The sequence below is a fragment of the Pipra filicauda genome, unplaced genomic scaffold (genome assembly GCF_003945595.2).
Source record: "Pipra filicauda isolate LSUMZ 115617 unplaced genomic scaffold, ASM394559v2 scaffold176_size3548034_pilon, whole genome shotgun sequence".
Taxonomy (NCBI): domain Eukaryota; kingdom Metazoa; phylum Chordata; class Aves; order Passeriformes; family Pipridae; genus Pipra; species Pipra filicauda.
Genome location: NW_024104283.1, coordinates 1,782,317 through 1,799,128, shown reverse-complemented (window position 1 = coordinate 1,799,128; position 16,812 = coordinate 1,782,317). Strand labels below are relative to the sequence as shown.

The 16,812-nt window shown below is 37.1% G+C and overlaps 1 protein-coding gene across 3 annotated transcripts in view; it reads right to left on the bottom strand.

The window, feature by feature from the left end:
* The window catches only part of AFG1L (AFG1 like ATPase), a 65,740-nt gene that overhangs the window by 29,468 nt on the left and 19,460 nt on the right, over positions 1-16,812 (bottom strand). For all 3 annotated transcript variants that reach the window (XM_039379802.1, XM_039379801.1, XM_027747891.2), the window contains exons 5-7: positions 16,075-16,205; positions 10,944-11,043; positions 7,976-8,034 (exon numbers count right to left, since the gene is read on the bottom strand). In XM_039379802.1, the coding sequence (XP_039235736.1) occupies positions 7,976-8,034; positions 10,944-11,043; positions 16,075-16,205 (290 nt within the window). The remainder of the gene's footprint in view (positions 1-7,975; positions 8,035-10,943; positions 11,044-16,074; positions 16,206-16,812) is intronic.

The window sequence follows — 16,812 nt, the reverse complement described above, 5'->3', positions numbered from 1 at the left end:
TTTCTTTTTAACATTTGATTTGTGTTTCTTTTCCCAGTATTAGCCTTTGCTCCTGCCAGAACTGTTGGCAGGCAAGAAAAAAAAAAAAAAAAGAAAAAAGAAGAAAAAAAAAGTAGTAGTGATTTCCAAAACTGGATTTCCCAGAATAAAAAAAAAAAAAAAAAAGCGATTAAGGTCTAAACAAAGGCTAAAGATGGCTTACGCTTAGCTCTGATGAGGTCCACTACCTCATTACCAACAACTGAAAACTTCTGATGCATTTTGTTTCAAGGGAATCCAAAAGTCCTTGCTGTAAAGCAGGCTGGGGGGTGCAGGGTCCATTCACTCATTCTGTATCACAACCATTATGTAAGAAGTATAAAACACTGCCTTTATGCTGCCAAACCACAATGACTCTTCTTACATCAAAGCATTTTCACCACTAGGGTTTTTTTTCTCTGAAATTTATTCAAGCCAAGGGCAGGGAGACAACAATTCATACACGCTAATTACACCTAATTATCTATTCCTTCCCCCCCCTTTCCACCAGCTTCGGTCAGTGTTATTTGCTATCTGGGTTTCTCACAACCTCCCTTTGCCCTGTCCATCCAACTCAACAGTAAAGTCTTTGAAGAAAACAGTTGTGGCTTCTTAGAATTTTAACAATATAAGGTTCAACTCAAATTAAATTATTCTATTATTAGTTTTGACACATTTATGAGTTAAATATGAAGGTCTTGTTAATTTAGCAAATTCCTCACATCTCTTCACAACTAGAATTGCTGGCAACACCCTCTCTTGTAGGAGCTTCTCCTCATGCTTTCTTTTCATGATCTAAATGAAATGTTTATTGGATTAAAGTTCTTCTCTGCAGACCTCCACGGTGGCCTGTGACAAAGAGCTTAAAAGCTTTATTAATTGGCTCGGGCTTTTTGGGGGGAGGCAGGACCTCATTTCACATTACATCACAAGCAAACAGAACTGCCACGTGTAATTAGACTAATTTATCCTGATATAGCAGGAATCAACTATTCCATACCTATGATATGCTTTGATTTACTTATTTTAATCAGGGAGTAAACAAACCAAGCAAGAGCTCAGAAAATCCTAGCAATTAATGTGAGAGAGAAGGCAGAAAGCCTGGCACAGAGCTACAGTAGCAACTATTTTATCCTAAGATAAATTTTGATCTGCATCTAAATAGTTTGTAGGAGAAAGCGTGTAAGACAAATGTAGAAGGTTAACAAACTGAACAGTTCATCTCTTGAGAATACAACAAAGCAATAGGTACATTATAAAATATTATAACATTTAAGAGCTCTAAACTACAGAATTCAAATAAATCTTGTGTTTTAATGTAACACATACACACAGAGAGATTTAGAGGGTTGAATGCAGTAAGGATTGGTAACTTGAATCTGGCACCCTGCTTTCTATATACAACATTTTATTAGTTGATAATCTCACAAATTTGTCCAACTAAAATCACCCAAAAATTATACTGATGTTCAGCACAAAAATACTTGCAGTCATGCTATATTTCTTATTTTTATTTTTTCTGTGTTTAATTAGGTACACTTCACAAAAGACGAGTACTTCTATTACTTGCAGAGAGAGAGAACAAGAACAAATGCTCCTTCTACTTAGGAGTTTGCTTGGTTACATACTAAGAAGGGAAACAAAAGGCCCAACATCTTCAGTAATGAAAAAGTCAATTGATAGGCAAAGCCATCACAATATCAAAGGCCTAATCCCTGCAATTCTGACTCAGGTGACAGTTCACAGAGGTCAGAGTGGCTGACACTGACCTCAAAAGCAGGTTTTAACTATTCAACATACTGAAAGCTGCTGGGCTATCACACCATTAGACTGGAACAAACTGACAAATCAATTTCATCAAGGAGATGACTTTTTTGGGAGGGGGGCGAGGGGGGAGGCAGATCCGCCACTCAACAAATGCCTGCATTTCTCACACAGGTGGTTGGACAAAAGCTGACTGCACCATCAAAGACATTTTATATCTACCAAATGCCTTTGTACAAAACTAACTCCCACCATTTTCTTAGGGACAGCTCTAAATGTTTTTTAAACAAGTATTTTTCACATATGCAAACTAAGTTATTGAAAAGTGAAAATGCTTTCAAGTTCCTCAATTTCTTGCTTTCTAAGAAAATGTATATTTCAATTAAAAACACAGTAATAATCATTAACCAATTCCATGAAAGAGTGCAACACAGCATATAAAAATACATTGCTTTCTATTTGAGTGCACAATGCTTACTGTTAAGAGTCATTTTAATCAAATACTGTTAAAATAAATAACTATTTGGTCCGTAATAGCAGAAGGGGGAAAAAAAAGGTCACTATAGAAAGCTGACAGGACTTTCATGTCCTACTAACAATAAAGTTCTGGCTGATTTCTTCTCTTAAAGCAAAATGCAGGTAGCCAAAGCCAAACATTTTATTTTAAAATTGTACCTTTTAAAGGTATACTCAGACTATGAAAGGCCCTAAAACTTTCTGACTTTCAGTTAGAATTTAGTGCAGTGTAGGTCTATTGCACAAAGTAAAACTGACAAAATGCAGAAGTTACATACTTGGTATTTCAACACAGCTTGACATTTTTAAACTTCAGGCCACACTTCCAGGAAACCTTTGGAAGCTCAAGAACTGCTCACTGAAGTTACAGACTCTATGCAACAAATTATTTGAGTTTTCCTTCCTATTTTCTGGAGAATGAAACATTGAACTAGTCACTGAACTAGAATTAGGATTCCAGAAGAGTTAAGGATTGATGTAAATGTCTTCATTAAATATCTGTAAAAATTAAAATGTTGCCAAAATTACTGCCAAACCAGTGAATTAAAGAACTCTTTTTTTTCCTTTTCTTTCTTTTTTTTCCAAGAGCCTCACATCATATTTTACATCAAATTGTTAAAGATTAGTGGAATGTTGATCTGCTGGAGGGTAGGAAGGCTCTGCAGAGGGATCTGGACAGGCTGGATTGATGGGCCAAGGCCAACTGTAAGAGGTTCAACAAGGCCAAGTGTTGGGTCCTGCCCTTGGCTCCCAACGACCCCCTGCAGTGCTACAGGCTGGAGGAAAAGTGGCTGGAAAGCTCACCAGCAGAAAAGGACCTGGGATTAAAATTTCTTCACCAAAAGCATTTGTCAAGTATTGGAACGGGCTGCCCAAGGAAATGGTTGAGTTACCATCCCTGGAGGAAAGACATGTAGATGTGGAACTAAGGGACATGGTTTAGTGGTAGACTTGCAGTGCTGGGTTAACAGTTGGACTCAACAATCTTCAAGGTCTTTTCCAACCTTAACGATTCTGTGATTCCAAGTTATGTATCTTTATTTATTCTGGTCACTAATGGTGTCCCCCAAGGATCAGTGTTGGGCCCAGTCCTGTTTAACCTCTTTATTGATGATCTGGATGAAGGGATTGAGTGTACCTCTAGCAAATTTGCAGATGACATCAAGTTGGGGAGGAGTGTCGACCTGCTGGAAGGCAGGAGGGTTCTGCAGAGGGACCCGGACAGGCTGGATAAATAGGCCAAATCCAACAATATGGGGTTCAACAAGGCCAAGTGCCAGGTCCTCTGCTTTGGCCACAACAAGCGCATGGAGCGCTACAGGCCGGGGACAGAGTGGCTGGAGAGCGGCAAGACGGAGAGCGACCTGGGGGTTCTGAATGACAGGAAGCTCAACATGAGCCAGCAGTGTGCCCAGGTGGCCAAGAAGGCCAATGGCATCCTGGGCTGGATCAGGAACAGTGTGGCCAGCAGGACCAGGGAAGTGATTCTTCCCCTGTACTCAGTGCTGGTGAGGCCACACCTGCAGTACTGTGTCCAGTTCTGGGCCCCTCAGTTCAGGAAGGATGTTGAGGTGCTGGAGCAGGTCCGGAAAAGAGCAGTGAGGCTGAGGAAGGGACTGGAGCACAGGCCCTATGAGGAGAGGCTGAGGGAGCTGGGGCTGTTCAGCCTGGAGAAGGGGAAGCTCAGGACAGACCTCATCACTCTCTGCAACTCCCTGAAAGGAGGCTGTAGCCAGGTAGGAGTTGGTCTCTTCCCCCAGGCAACCAGCTGTAGGACAAGAGGGCACAGTCTTAAGCTGTGCCAGGGGAGGTTAAGGTTAGACATAAGGAAGAAGTTCTTTACAGAGAGACTGGAGATTGGAATGGGCTGCCCAGGGCAGTGGTTCACTCACCGTCCCTGGAGGTATTTAAGAAGAGACTGGATGTGGCACTTAGTGCCAATGGTCTAATAGACAAGGTAGTGTTGAGTCAAAGGCTGGACTCAATAATCTCAGAGGTCTTTTACAACCTAGCTGATTCTGTGATTTGTAAATCAGCTTTAAAACATTTAGAAAATTTGTGTATCTCTTTTGGTTAGCTTAACAATTTTTGCAGTAATTATGCTCTAAGCATTTGAACAAAGTAACTGTGAGAAATGAATGTTTCTCTTTTCAAAAACTGCCTTAAAAAACCCCCACATAGTAGTTCCATGCACTTTAAAATGCTCAGTAAGAGATCCTGCAAGATTAAAAGCTCAATCAAAAGGGATTGAATCTAATTACAATTATAGAATTAAAAGATTTTTCTTCCTAATACTTCTTATCTCTGTAAAGCTCTATCTCTGTAAAATTTCATGGACTGAAGAAGCACTCTTACCTGCTGCAGAAACTAAGCCCTTCCATAAGGAATACTGTGTTCCAAAGAATTATAGCCTGTGCTGGTTTAGAAGTAAACGGGTGGGAAAAATGAACCCAACTCAAGAGAGATTACAAGTCAGAGTTACAATTTACTAAAAAAGATTCCAATAAATCCAATGATACAGAGAAAAACTGGTTTTCACCCCCAACAAACAGATATATAACCCAGCACCCTGGGACAAGAACAGAACGGTGTTCCACAGCCCCTGTGCTGAGCACCATGTGGCCCCCTGGGTGCAAAGTAAAAGGAAAGGAAAACCTGTTGATCTGGATGATGATCACAGTTGTGTTGAAGTTCTGGTCCTCCTCTGGATCCGAGGAGTGGTACCAGAAGTCTCAAAACCCAATGTTTATATATGCTCAGGTTCAAGTGGGAATGCCCGGTACCTCCCCCAGGGCAGGGAGTTTCACGATGGGTGATTTAACTCTGTGAGTCCTGGGATACTTTTGGAGTCTTTAATGGTCTAGGTCGTTGCAGCTGCCTATTATGCCAGTCCAGTATGGCCCATTAGCAGACATGACCCCTCAGGTTGGGTGTGAAGGTGCTAATGCCTCCCCGGAGGGTACTTATCACAGTTATTAGCGTGAAAACAAAAGAAACACTCCTCACAGGGTTTCTTTAACACCCAGCTTGTAGCCTGAGGTGTCAGGTGTGCCCTGGGCAGCTGCTGCAAATGATCCATTATTAACAGTCCATCAGAAATGACACAGAGGTTATACCCACATAGTGATAAACTGGTCCCCGTCCCTGTAACTAGAACATAGCCATAACAATGAACTGTCCAATTCAGAGTTTTCCTCTGTTTATGAAAACTACCCTTTTGATTAAAGAATCGCTGAAAAATTACATCTCAAATGATTTAAGATTTCAAAAGATGAGAACATTGGGATAGGCTCAGAATTGGACAGGGAACACATAGAGGGCAGAAAGCGCTGCCAGTGGTGTTACTGGCCTGCCCAGTAACACAGACCTGGGGCTTTTCTGTAGCCACTAGATGTGGGACCTGAAGCATGCATCCCTAAAAACCGGAACTTATCAACTGCAACCTCATGTTGCAGGCATTCAACAATCACTTGTCCCCAGTAATCTACTAACTAGAAAGACAATATACAGACAAACTCTGGAAGATAACTGTATCTTCTCTAGAATGTTATTTCACCCTTTTGCTTATTCCACAGAAACTGGTTTTCAGTTTTCTTTGTATGAAATAGGAACTCAAACACAGATACTGGAATTACATGGACTGCAGAAAAGTAGAACAACAATTGAGGATGAGCATAGGTCTAGGAAAGAAACCATTACTTTTGATCATTTGAAGACAGGAAAATACTTTTTTATAGCCTACCTGTGTATCTAGGAACTACATCTTCCATTTATGAGAAATGAAAACCTGAAATCTATTTCAAATGAAGCATCTCTTTACAGAAATTAACCGTCAATACTTTCCATTCATCCCACCTTCCCAAGAACATTTCAAGGAATTTGAAGCTCCTATGTTGAACTTGAACATTTTTTTCTCCATTCATAATAATGACAATATTCATCTGCCTCAAGTCTGAGTTGTAGTACTTGTTTCTTGTTGCACTACTCCATTCTATGTTGCAGCTCTAGACCAATCCACTTTTAATGCTTCTCTCTGTATTCCTTTCTAAAATATTTTGATCACGTTCCCAGTCCTGATGAGGTGTTCTACATGCATAAACTACATTTCACTTTTTTTTATTTCAGCTAGATAGAAAGAAGAAAAAAAGGAAACTATAAATAAGCATATGACAGATATTCTTAAAATCTGATGATCGGTGAAATTAAAGAGCCTTACAGTTATCAGGAAGAAAACTCAGAGTCAACAAGGTAGACTTAGAAAAGAATGATTTGCTACATAGAAAAGAATGATTTGCTACATAGAAAAGAATGATTTGCTATGGTTGCTGCATTGCAAAAAGTAATTGCATTTGGAACTACTTCTATTCTTGAAAGTACTCTATGACTGGGAGCTCTCTTGCATTCCATGCAGGCAGCTACAGAATAAACCCTCTTCAAGAATCTGAAATGAAAGTGGTTGTTCATTTTTTTATGTTTCTTACTTTTCTAAAGCCATCCAGGTGAGAACTACTTTCACTGGTAACCTCCCTAACTCTATATGCAGCCATTCTAAGATGTATAGGAGTGTCACAATAATGTCAATGGCATATTAACTTCAAAAACTGGTAATTGTTCAAATGTCAACATCAGATGAGATTTTCAAAGGTGCTTAGGCAATCAAGCAATCTCATGATTCAAAAAGGGACCACTGAAAACCCAAGGCAACGTCTTCTTTACTGCTGAGCACCTTAACAGAAACATCCAACCGATGTGTCTATTCAACAATTCCAAATTTCCTATCACAAAGCCAAACCTACCCTAAAGTCTACCTTACCCTCCTCTTATCTTAAAGATCAATATAGTTAACATTATTTCTGTACCTGTGCTAGCAATACTTCTGTGAGTTAGGGAAATGCTGTTATTTCCATTTTACATGTCACGTCAATCCAGGCAGAGCAGGATATGAGAGGTGTATGTCAGCCCTCAGAAACATAACAATACAAATGTAACTTGTGAATGAAAAATATCTGCGACTTGTCCAGAACTTAAAAGTGTGATTTCAGTATATGTTCTTTTTAACAGCAAAATAAGCACTGATTGTATTATTCACATAGAGAAAGGATCCTCTGTTTTTTAATTTACATGAAGCAATTACAGTTTTTGACCTGCCACACTACAACATGCAGACTCAAGGAAGCTTCAGAGCTGCTCCTTGTTGAACATTATACGAAGCCTCAAAATTAGCCATTGAAAAAACTACTTACACATGAGAAAGACCCAGAAACAAGGCAATTGAGGGGTACAGATCAAACACTACTTTCCTTGTATCGAAGAAACAGGAAGTTTTTGAACCATAATAAATATAAGGTGTCCACAAGTACAACACAAATGTTAGAGGCATGCTATGTTATTCAGCATACACACACCAGCCAGCAAGAAAGTCTTATCCAAACAAACAAATTCTGCTGCCTTAGTCCAAAAGATAACTTTTTGTCATACTAAAAATGTCCAGCTTTCAAGACATGTTAATTTCAGAAGGAAAAAGTCCTTTCTTACCTTACCTTCAATTATTTTTGCTCTAAATAGTTAAAGCATATATATAATCTGGAAACCAGCATCAAAGCAATCCTGTACAAATCTCTAATTTATTAATAAAACAGGGAAAACTGAAAGGCATTTAACAGGTGGCTCTCCTTACCTTCAGCACAGCAATGAATGGTACAAAATTAGCTCTCTGAAGACCATTTTTATAGAGATCTGAAAGAAAGAAAATCAGTACCATTTTGCTACTTAGTCTTAATAACAATGTCAGCTTGTCTACTAGTCTAGCAAACAAAACTCAGTGTTGCTAGAGACAGGAAGAGGAACAAAAGGCAGAAAAGGAGAGCTGAAATTGATTTCTCTTCTTTTACTGCATGAAAATTCAATACATTCTTAAGGAAGAAAGGAACACCCTGAGGAAGTTTGAAAAGGGCAGGGAATGAAAAAATTATTTAGATCTCTAATGACATAAAACTGATTCTAACAGAAGAAATTAGACTATCATTTGTCTTAAAGTAAGGTTATAAAAATCACTTGTAATGCTGGGTATACAGTGGTATGATTATAAGGCCAAACTGTGCAACTGTTAAATCCTGTGTACTTGGCAGAGGGCAAAACCCCCACATAAACTAAAAATACACAATTTGAGTTTACAAAGTCAGCATCATTCTTTTTCAGTGTACTGTGGTACACTTTATCTTCTAGCAATTCTGCCAGGTACACCCCCTTTTCCAAAGCAAGAAAAAGGGTCATCCCTAAGGCTAAAAAAATGAAAATTAAATTATTATGTTAACTTAGGCAAAGTTGCTAAAAATACAATCTAAATTTAAAAAAAATGAGATGTTACGTAACAAAATGCAGATCTGTACTCAAAGAAAACACAAATTAACAAAAACAACTGCAAAACAGCATTTTTTGTCTTATTTATCACCATATATTTATACAACATAAACTTATCTTCTCTGAAAGTTATCCAACTGCCCAAGAAGTTCACAAGAGAATGACTTCTTTCAAAATGTAACCACTTAAACTGTATGATGAGCTGCTCTGTTTCATGAATACTAGGAAGCCTTATAAAAAGGCAGTAAAGCACCTGTAACTGATGGGAGGAATGAGCAAGATAATGCAGACACCTGGTAGAGATATCACAAGAACTCCACACAAAGACCATTCCAGGTTATGATTATGACTTACATTCCCCATAATGCTTGAAGGCTATAGCTATGCTAAAGCTTTTATGCTTTGCCAACACCTCACGGTGGACAGAAGATGCAGCATGCATGACACACCAACACGACACCTACAGAATGGTTTTCACAAAATTGGACATGTACATAGAAATATTTAGGAAAATTATCAGTGAAGGAGATTCCACATCCTAATTACTAACAAAGCTGCAGGAAGCCATGTATCATGCTCATTCACAACTCTGCAAATCAGGATGGTTATACATTTGTTAAAAGTGTATAGCAATTGCATATTCACTTGCAAAGATTAGTGAACATGTAACAACACTATTAGACAGCTATTCCTGTTAGGTCTTTTAATTAGTAGGGTTGTGAGTTCTGTATTATGTCTCTGTTTTGTGATGATGAGAAAATAAACAGTCATTTTGGTGGAGAAATGAAGCCTGGATTCTTCAAATACTGCACCTGAGTATTTCCCCTCATATCCCCCTAGGGCAGAAGTTCAACACAGTTAAGCGTAGCACTAATGTTCAGCAGCTCGATACATCTGCTCTCTAATGAAAAATTCACTTTTCCTCTTTGTATCAACAGGAAACAAATCTCTCCATTCTTAAACCTTGATGTGGCATACTACAGTAACTCAACTCTCTTTCCTGTGGGAGGATTTTAGACGTGCCTTGAGCATGCAGGAATAGTGACAAGGGAAGAGACAGGCATTGACCAACACCTGGACTGCAATATAGTTCAGTTCTGGAGATGCTGTTCTTGACATTCTCTGTTGGGCAGCTAGAACAAGTGCATGGCTTTTGCATTGATTAAGTGACTTAATATGCATTAAAAAATCCCATAGGACGATAATGGTCACAAACTGATACCTCAATTTAAGATGTTGGATACAATTCCCAAGTTATGATAAAAATTTCTCCTGAACTTCAAAGAGCAGAGCTCCAAAAACACAAGGATGGCTCTCAACTGAGTAAGGCATCCAGTTTATCTGTAGTTAACCCAGCTACAGTAGTTATGATTTCATCTTCTTTGCTCAAACAAGTAAAATAAGCCAAGAGGGAATTATTAAACCCTGTAGTAAAAACCTAAAAAACTTTGGGTGGATTTGTGGTTTTTTTTTTTTTTCTAAGATAAGGTGCATTGTAAATCTACAGTGATTGTCTTTTACTTAATTAATTTGGGTAGAAAAATTAACTGGTAGTTACAGTTAATACTGTAACTCTTCAGTATTTTTTGCAAACATTCAAAATTAATCAGTCTAAAAGTTGCATAGAAATTATGCATTATGCTAACTGCTAATGTTACACTATACAAATATCTTTCTGTTCTACAAAAAATTACAGTTGTTAAAACCCAAACAGATTTGGGCACTTTGTAGACTATTTACCTAGCTAGTCGCTACCAGTGACTAGTTATTCTAAAAAAAGTTAGAAATGGAAACAACTAGTGAACTCAAACCGGGCTTTAAGAATGGCATCCTGATAAGGGGTTCTGCTTTGAGCTGATGGATCAAGTCTGCCAGTTCCTGAGTTAGAAACTGGGAAGGATCGTACTCCCATTTCCCCTCTCTTCTGCAGAATATGGTCTTTTCCTATTCTGGCATACATCTAAAATAGGCAGTATTTTACCCCTCCTCAACATCCCTGTTCCCAAATACCCTTCCACTGGTTTGGATAGAATAGACGAGATCAGAAAACATGGAAGGATTTGAGAGTGATGGGGGAAGGAACACCCTGAGTTTGAGAGAAAAGAGGAGTATGATTTAGTAAAAATCTTTCTTCCTTAAGAACAAGAAAAAATACAGGGCAAACCAGAATATCTCAGATTCTTGCAGACTAGAGATTTTATTAGTGTTAAATATTACTACAATTGTTTTGTAAGATACTGAGATTCATAGTATTTGGATAATACCAGTAGCATGTTTGTTTTTACCTTCTGGCGGCCTGTTAGATGTTGCCACAACGACAACCCCATTTTGGAAGAGATTTTCAAAAAGCTGCTTCAGAATCATGGCATCAGCAATGTCAGTGACCTGTAGAAGACAACACATTTGTTTTATCTTGCTTTCAGCTTCTGCTGCAATAGATCTGCAAGTGGCTTTGTAGCCAGGAGAAATGCTTGTTAGTGAAAGCCATTGGAGAAAGATTCTAATTATTGCTTGGTGAGAAAAAAATAAAAGGGATAATTAATAAGCAGCGAATGCACCACAGTCTTTCAAAACTTGCCCACTCTTTATTGAGGAACTCCACCATTTCTTTACCAATTGCTAAATGATTCCGTGTTAACTTCTATAATAAAACTACAGGTGGGAGACAGAAAACAGACCTAAACATTTAAGAGGTCTACTTAATTAGAAGCAACATGAAAAAAAACCCAGAAAATAGAAAGAAAATACACACCGGCTGTTTTACATTTCTATTACCTTTGAGGCAAAGGTTTGCAGAGGTGAATTTAAATGGTCATGGGACTTCAGAAATAAAGACGAGTAGCCAACTATACATAATCAGCTGCTGTTGAAAATAGAATGATATGACATAGATACTATTGTGTGATTGTTGCAAAAAACAATTCAACAGATGGCCCATCACAAAAATAAGCAATTTCATTGTTCTTTTTAAGTGCCTTCTATTACTGTCCATGAATAATCAAAAGGCAGGCAGTCACTTGCAGCACAGTCAGCCTCTTCTAACCTTCAGGCGCAAAACACGAATGAAAAATAAAAATGGGTAGGACAAGCGATACTGGGGAGGGGGAAGGAGGAAAAAACAGATAGACAGAGGAAAAAAAATAAGCCTTTAAGTAAAATTTCTTTAAAGATCTTAATTTTAGCTCAACAAACTTGCTTTCTAGTACCAAGAAATAAAAGGAAACAGAAACCACTCTGTACAAATGAAAAAAACGTAATAAGTTTTTCGGATAAAAAAGCCCCTTGTTACAACAGTAATTCATATTTTATAGTAGTTCACCAGCTGAGATCAGCAATCTTAATACATAAACCACCTTTATGATCATTACACTTGATTCTCCTGCATTCCCTGTGGTTATTATGTAGACACTTGTTGCATTTTGACTTACCAAAACAGACCCTGACTCTGAGGAAATAAACCAGTGGTGGTATGGTGAGAGTTACACATACTCATCACACAGTAGACTGACAGTTTGCTGTGCTTTCACCAGCTTAGATGTGTATGCTGTGATAGTAATACATGTACAGAAATATTTTAACCAGTATAATTTTTGACTCTACTCCACACCCCTCCACCTCCCATCATTCTCACATTTCTAAATGACCTTTCTGGGCAGAAAAAAAGAAGATAATTCTACAGTAGAGACAGTAAAGGACTTAGGTTACATTTCTAACAGCTAGTTTGGAAGCAATAATGTTCTTAATAAATGATATACAAACACTAGTTTCCTTCTTCCAAAGACTACTTCTATTTTGTTCTATATAATGCATTAATGGGGACTTTTTTCTTTCCTTTTTAAAAACCAAACTTTTACATTATCTGTAACACCCCCCTCAGATTTGCACATCTCTGCTCACTAAGAACTGATATTAAAAAAAATATAGTAACTCTGTACTGTACTGTATGCCTAATATATCTGCTTATGCATCACTTATTAGTAATTTATTTCTTCTAAATAATAAAATTTAGGAACTTCCCCCATTCCTAAAGAACAAGACACACAAGGAATCACTATAGATGTGCATCTGAGGAGTAACTGAACTTGTTGTACCACAAAGCAAACCTAAAAGCCAAGTTTTAAAAATCTATTATGTGTCATTTTGTTACAAACTTTTTTGTTTAACAATACTACAAAGCATGCCACCTTTAGAAAACAGGGAGTGAAAGAATATAAATGCTCATAAAACAAAACAATAACATCCTCTTATTAATAAGAACTGTTATTTGATGCAGGATTCTGAACTCCATTACAAAAAAAACCTAAACAACAAAAAAAGTTCTTGAAAGCTCTGTCAAAAACCAAGAGCCATTTTGTGGACCAGAATGCAAACATGAGCTCTTTTTATGTAATCCCGTTTCCCTTCGGAAAGAGAAAGAAAATGCTACAGGGTAAAGCAGGTAGGAGACAGTAACTAAAGACTAAGTTCTCATGGTTTTTTACTGTATCTAGCATTCATTGAAACAGATAAGAAAAGCAAAGGCTACAAATTAACAATAAGGAGAGCCAGCTAATGGAGAGAATGCAGAAATTTCATGCATTTAAAAGATTTTTATTACATAGTGCTGCTTTCCATTATAACTCACGTTACAAAAAAAAAAAAAAAAAAAAAAAAAAAGAAGAAAAAAGAAGGAAAAACACTAGACTAATAGTTAATTTACATGTGTAAGTGCCTGAGATTCAGTCAGCCACTGATTGGTACATTGCCATGTAATGAATGGCAAACATAAGCATGTATTATCAGCAATTAGTATTAGCACAAAAATAAGAGCCTAATTTTTATTAGAGGCTTTTAATAGAATGCAGGTTAGTAAAAATTCCCTAAATTGTAGTTCACTTTAAATCCAAATGGTACTGATGGCATATTAAGACTAACACTACATGATCACTCAGCTTCCCCAGAAGTAGGGATTCTGTTTTCATTTTTAATACTAACTAACATAGGTTACAGTCCCATGCCAAAATTAGACCTTCTAATTACCTGTGTATAGTTATTTGATCACTAAACAACAACTGGACTCTTTTTGCTAGCCAACCTCTGTGTTCTAAAACATCAAAACTATAACTACAAATGGCATAATTCTGGGGTTTTTCTTCAAAATGAGGACACATTTTTAGAATGGCTTAAGACTTTTGGGATTAAAAAAAAGAAGACGTTAATATTTACAGTAAACTGTATGACAAAGATCAGTAAGAAGTAGAAATGCCTTAATAATCTGAGAGCCTGGGACTCAGGCAAAATGCTGACAAAATCCTGCTTCAAAATAGACACACAAGCTTAGTGCCACCACTAAGGTCCTCTCTATCACACAGTATTTGCAAAACGAAACATTTAAAACAGTAATTTTTTTTAATACAACACAGAAACACTACTTTTAAAAGAAGTACTCTAATATTTTTTTACACCAATTAGTCAATTCTTCAGCTGCTTGACAGTTTTCTAGGCTTTGCAGGAAGATTCACTTCCAAATACTTCTGCTTTGCTTTAGCCCACTGTCAAAGACTAAATGGCAACCTAAGCAGGGCTTTTGTCTTCTGAAGTTCTGCATTTGGTTTCCTCTGAAATAGGAGCATTAACAATATAGCCACAAGCTTCAGTGGGGAAATGTGCTGCAAACATCCCGAACTAAATATGACTCATTATTAATGTAAGCTGCTTGTCCAGTCACTGCACTACTCTATGATTACTTAAGCAGAAGGCTTCTTATCCCAAAATCAGTGCCTTCTGCAAAATTTAAGAAAGCTGGAACTCCTCTTCAGTAGGCAAAACCTGTATAGAGTTCCATACTACAGAAAATCAGTTAAGAAATCCAGCCATTCAGAAATCTGTGAATTTAGAAAATTAGTACACGCAGAACAAGTAGATTTTAAAATTCACATATGAATGCAAAGTCTTAGAAACACTTAAAAATATAGTTCTTATATTAATTTCCCAGCTGTGACGGACTGACAAAACCAGGTGATTTTTCCAACTGAAGTCACTGATGTACCTCAAGCAAGTCAGCAGGGGGAGCAGGCAATCAATCTGGAAACAAAAAATACCAGTCTCTCTCTTTAAAATGTGGAAACATGACAGACAGTCTGGAAACACAGCAATACCAGGACACAAAAGCAGTGGGCACTTATACAGAAAAGCAGGTATTTACACTAATATATGCTACCGCCTCTTTCTACCATTTGAGCATTTAATGTCATGAGAGTTAATACTTCCCTCTCTAAACCTTCCCATTTCTTCACAGTGTAAATACAACTGTCTCTGTATTTAGATTTTATATTCAAGTCTCGGGAGCCCAGCATTCATATTCAATAGATAAAGCATAAATTAAATGATCAAACAGCAGCAATTGCAATGAGCCCACACATTCTGAAACTGTAGATCAAAGGACTACCCCCAGATGAAAATGGAAAAGTAACTTAAAACAAGAACTACTTTACAAAAATCCCCTTCATGGAAGCCAATCACAAAACAGTTATTTTCCTCGGATGCACACATTTGTAAAATAACAGCCAGTAAACATAAATTGCTCCATCTATTTCAGAAATGTATTAATTTAAGAGCATAACACAGACAATTAATAGATTATTCTTTTATTATTGGTGATTTGAGAACTAACATAGATCTGTTCTTATCTTGTTCTGCATTTTCTCTCTAAATTAAAAAAAAAATCTCAGCTGGTTAGAACTGCCAAATACCTCCAGCTTCTTTACTAATAAATAAAGCAATTTTACACTTAAGTTTGTGATGTGCCCTTAAAACAAAATTCACAAGCTATTTAAAATTAAACAATCAAGTCGGCTTGTGCAAAGATCATTTTATAAGCTTATTTTAATTTTCACATTTAATTAAATGAAAGTTTCTTAAAATGCTAGTTGATATAATCTGGCACAGTCATGCCAAAGACTTCAATAATTCTAGGAAAGAATTTAGGTTGAATCTGACGTGGTATTTACATATCTTTAATCACAGAGAGTATTTTGTAGCATTATATGAACTACAGCAAAGACCAGGCATGCCAAGCAAGTATCAGGTGGTACTGGACAGACTCAGTACAGGATGATGGCCCCTGCCCTGAAGCATTCACGAGCCTCTAGACAAACTCTAATTCCTCCTTGTAGGATCAATAAACAGATTGGTAAACAAAAGCACTATAAGGGCACTTATACCGCCAACTTGCATCTTATCTACTGTGGAAAAAAACCCCAGATCCTCGCCATCTTCAAAACTGTGAAATGACTTACACTCTTCAACTTGTTCACTACAGTTCACTACTGTAGTGATTAAAATATTATATTAGCAGTTACAAGGGTCATATTTTAAGATCAAAAGTAATTTTATGTAGTTTCCCTTGAAGCAAAGGAGCAATCTCTGACTTTTTACCTGAAATTCATCAAAACATAAGAGAGCAGCCTCTTTGCTTATTTCCTCTGCCACCGGTGCAATTGGGTCATATGATTTGGCCATAAATCCCGCCTTTCTCTTTGGCAAGCTCTGCTTAAGGCGATGTATTCCTTAATTGATAAAACAGAAAAGAACAAATACGTCTTATTTCTTTTTCTAAGACTGGAAGAACAAAATTATTTAGCTACCAAATAAAAACTAGCCCAGTATAGTAAAAATAAGAAAGCTTCAAACTTAATCTAGTTTCAGGAGGGCAAAACAGTTTTCAACCACATCCAGGCAACAGTTAAAAGTTCAGAGATTCTATGATTCATATTTTTTTGTTTAGGAATATATAAAACAAAAATCAAAGCAGTCTTGAATGCTGTGCACCTATACCTTATCTTTTATAAATAAATATTAATTACAGACTTATCTTGCTCTGAAGGTATTCTTAGAAAGCATTTAGTTAAAAGAATTCAGACATAGCAACAGAGTCATGCTTTAAAATGTGAAGATGATGACACTGGCAGAAGGTAAGATTATTATATCCATACTTTACTGTATGGATACTGATTGTATTGCATCTGACTACAAACAAACGTTTGGAAGACAATGACTCTGCAGTAGGAAGCTATCTTTGTTAAAATCAAGCACAAATGACAAAAAACGGAAATGGAAAATCTCAAGAGTGACCCAGTGATGATAGAAAAGTGAGCACTAGAAGTGGCTTAAGTT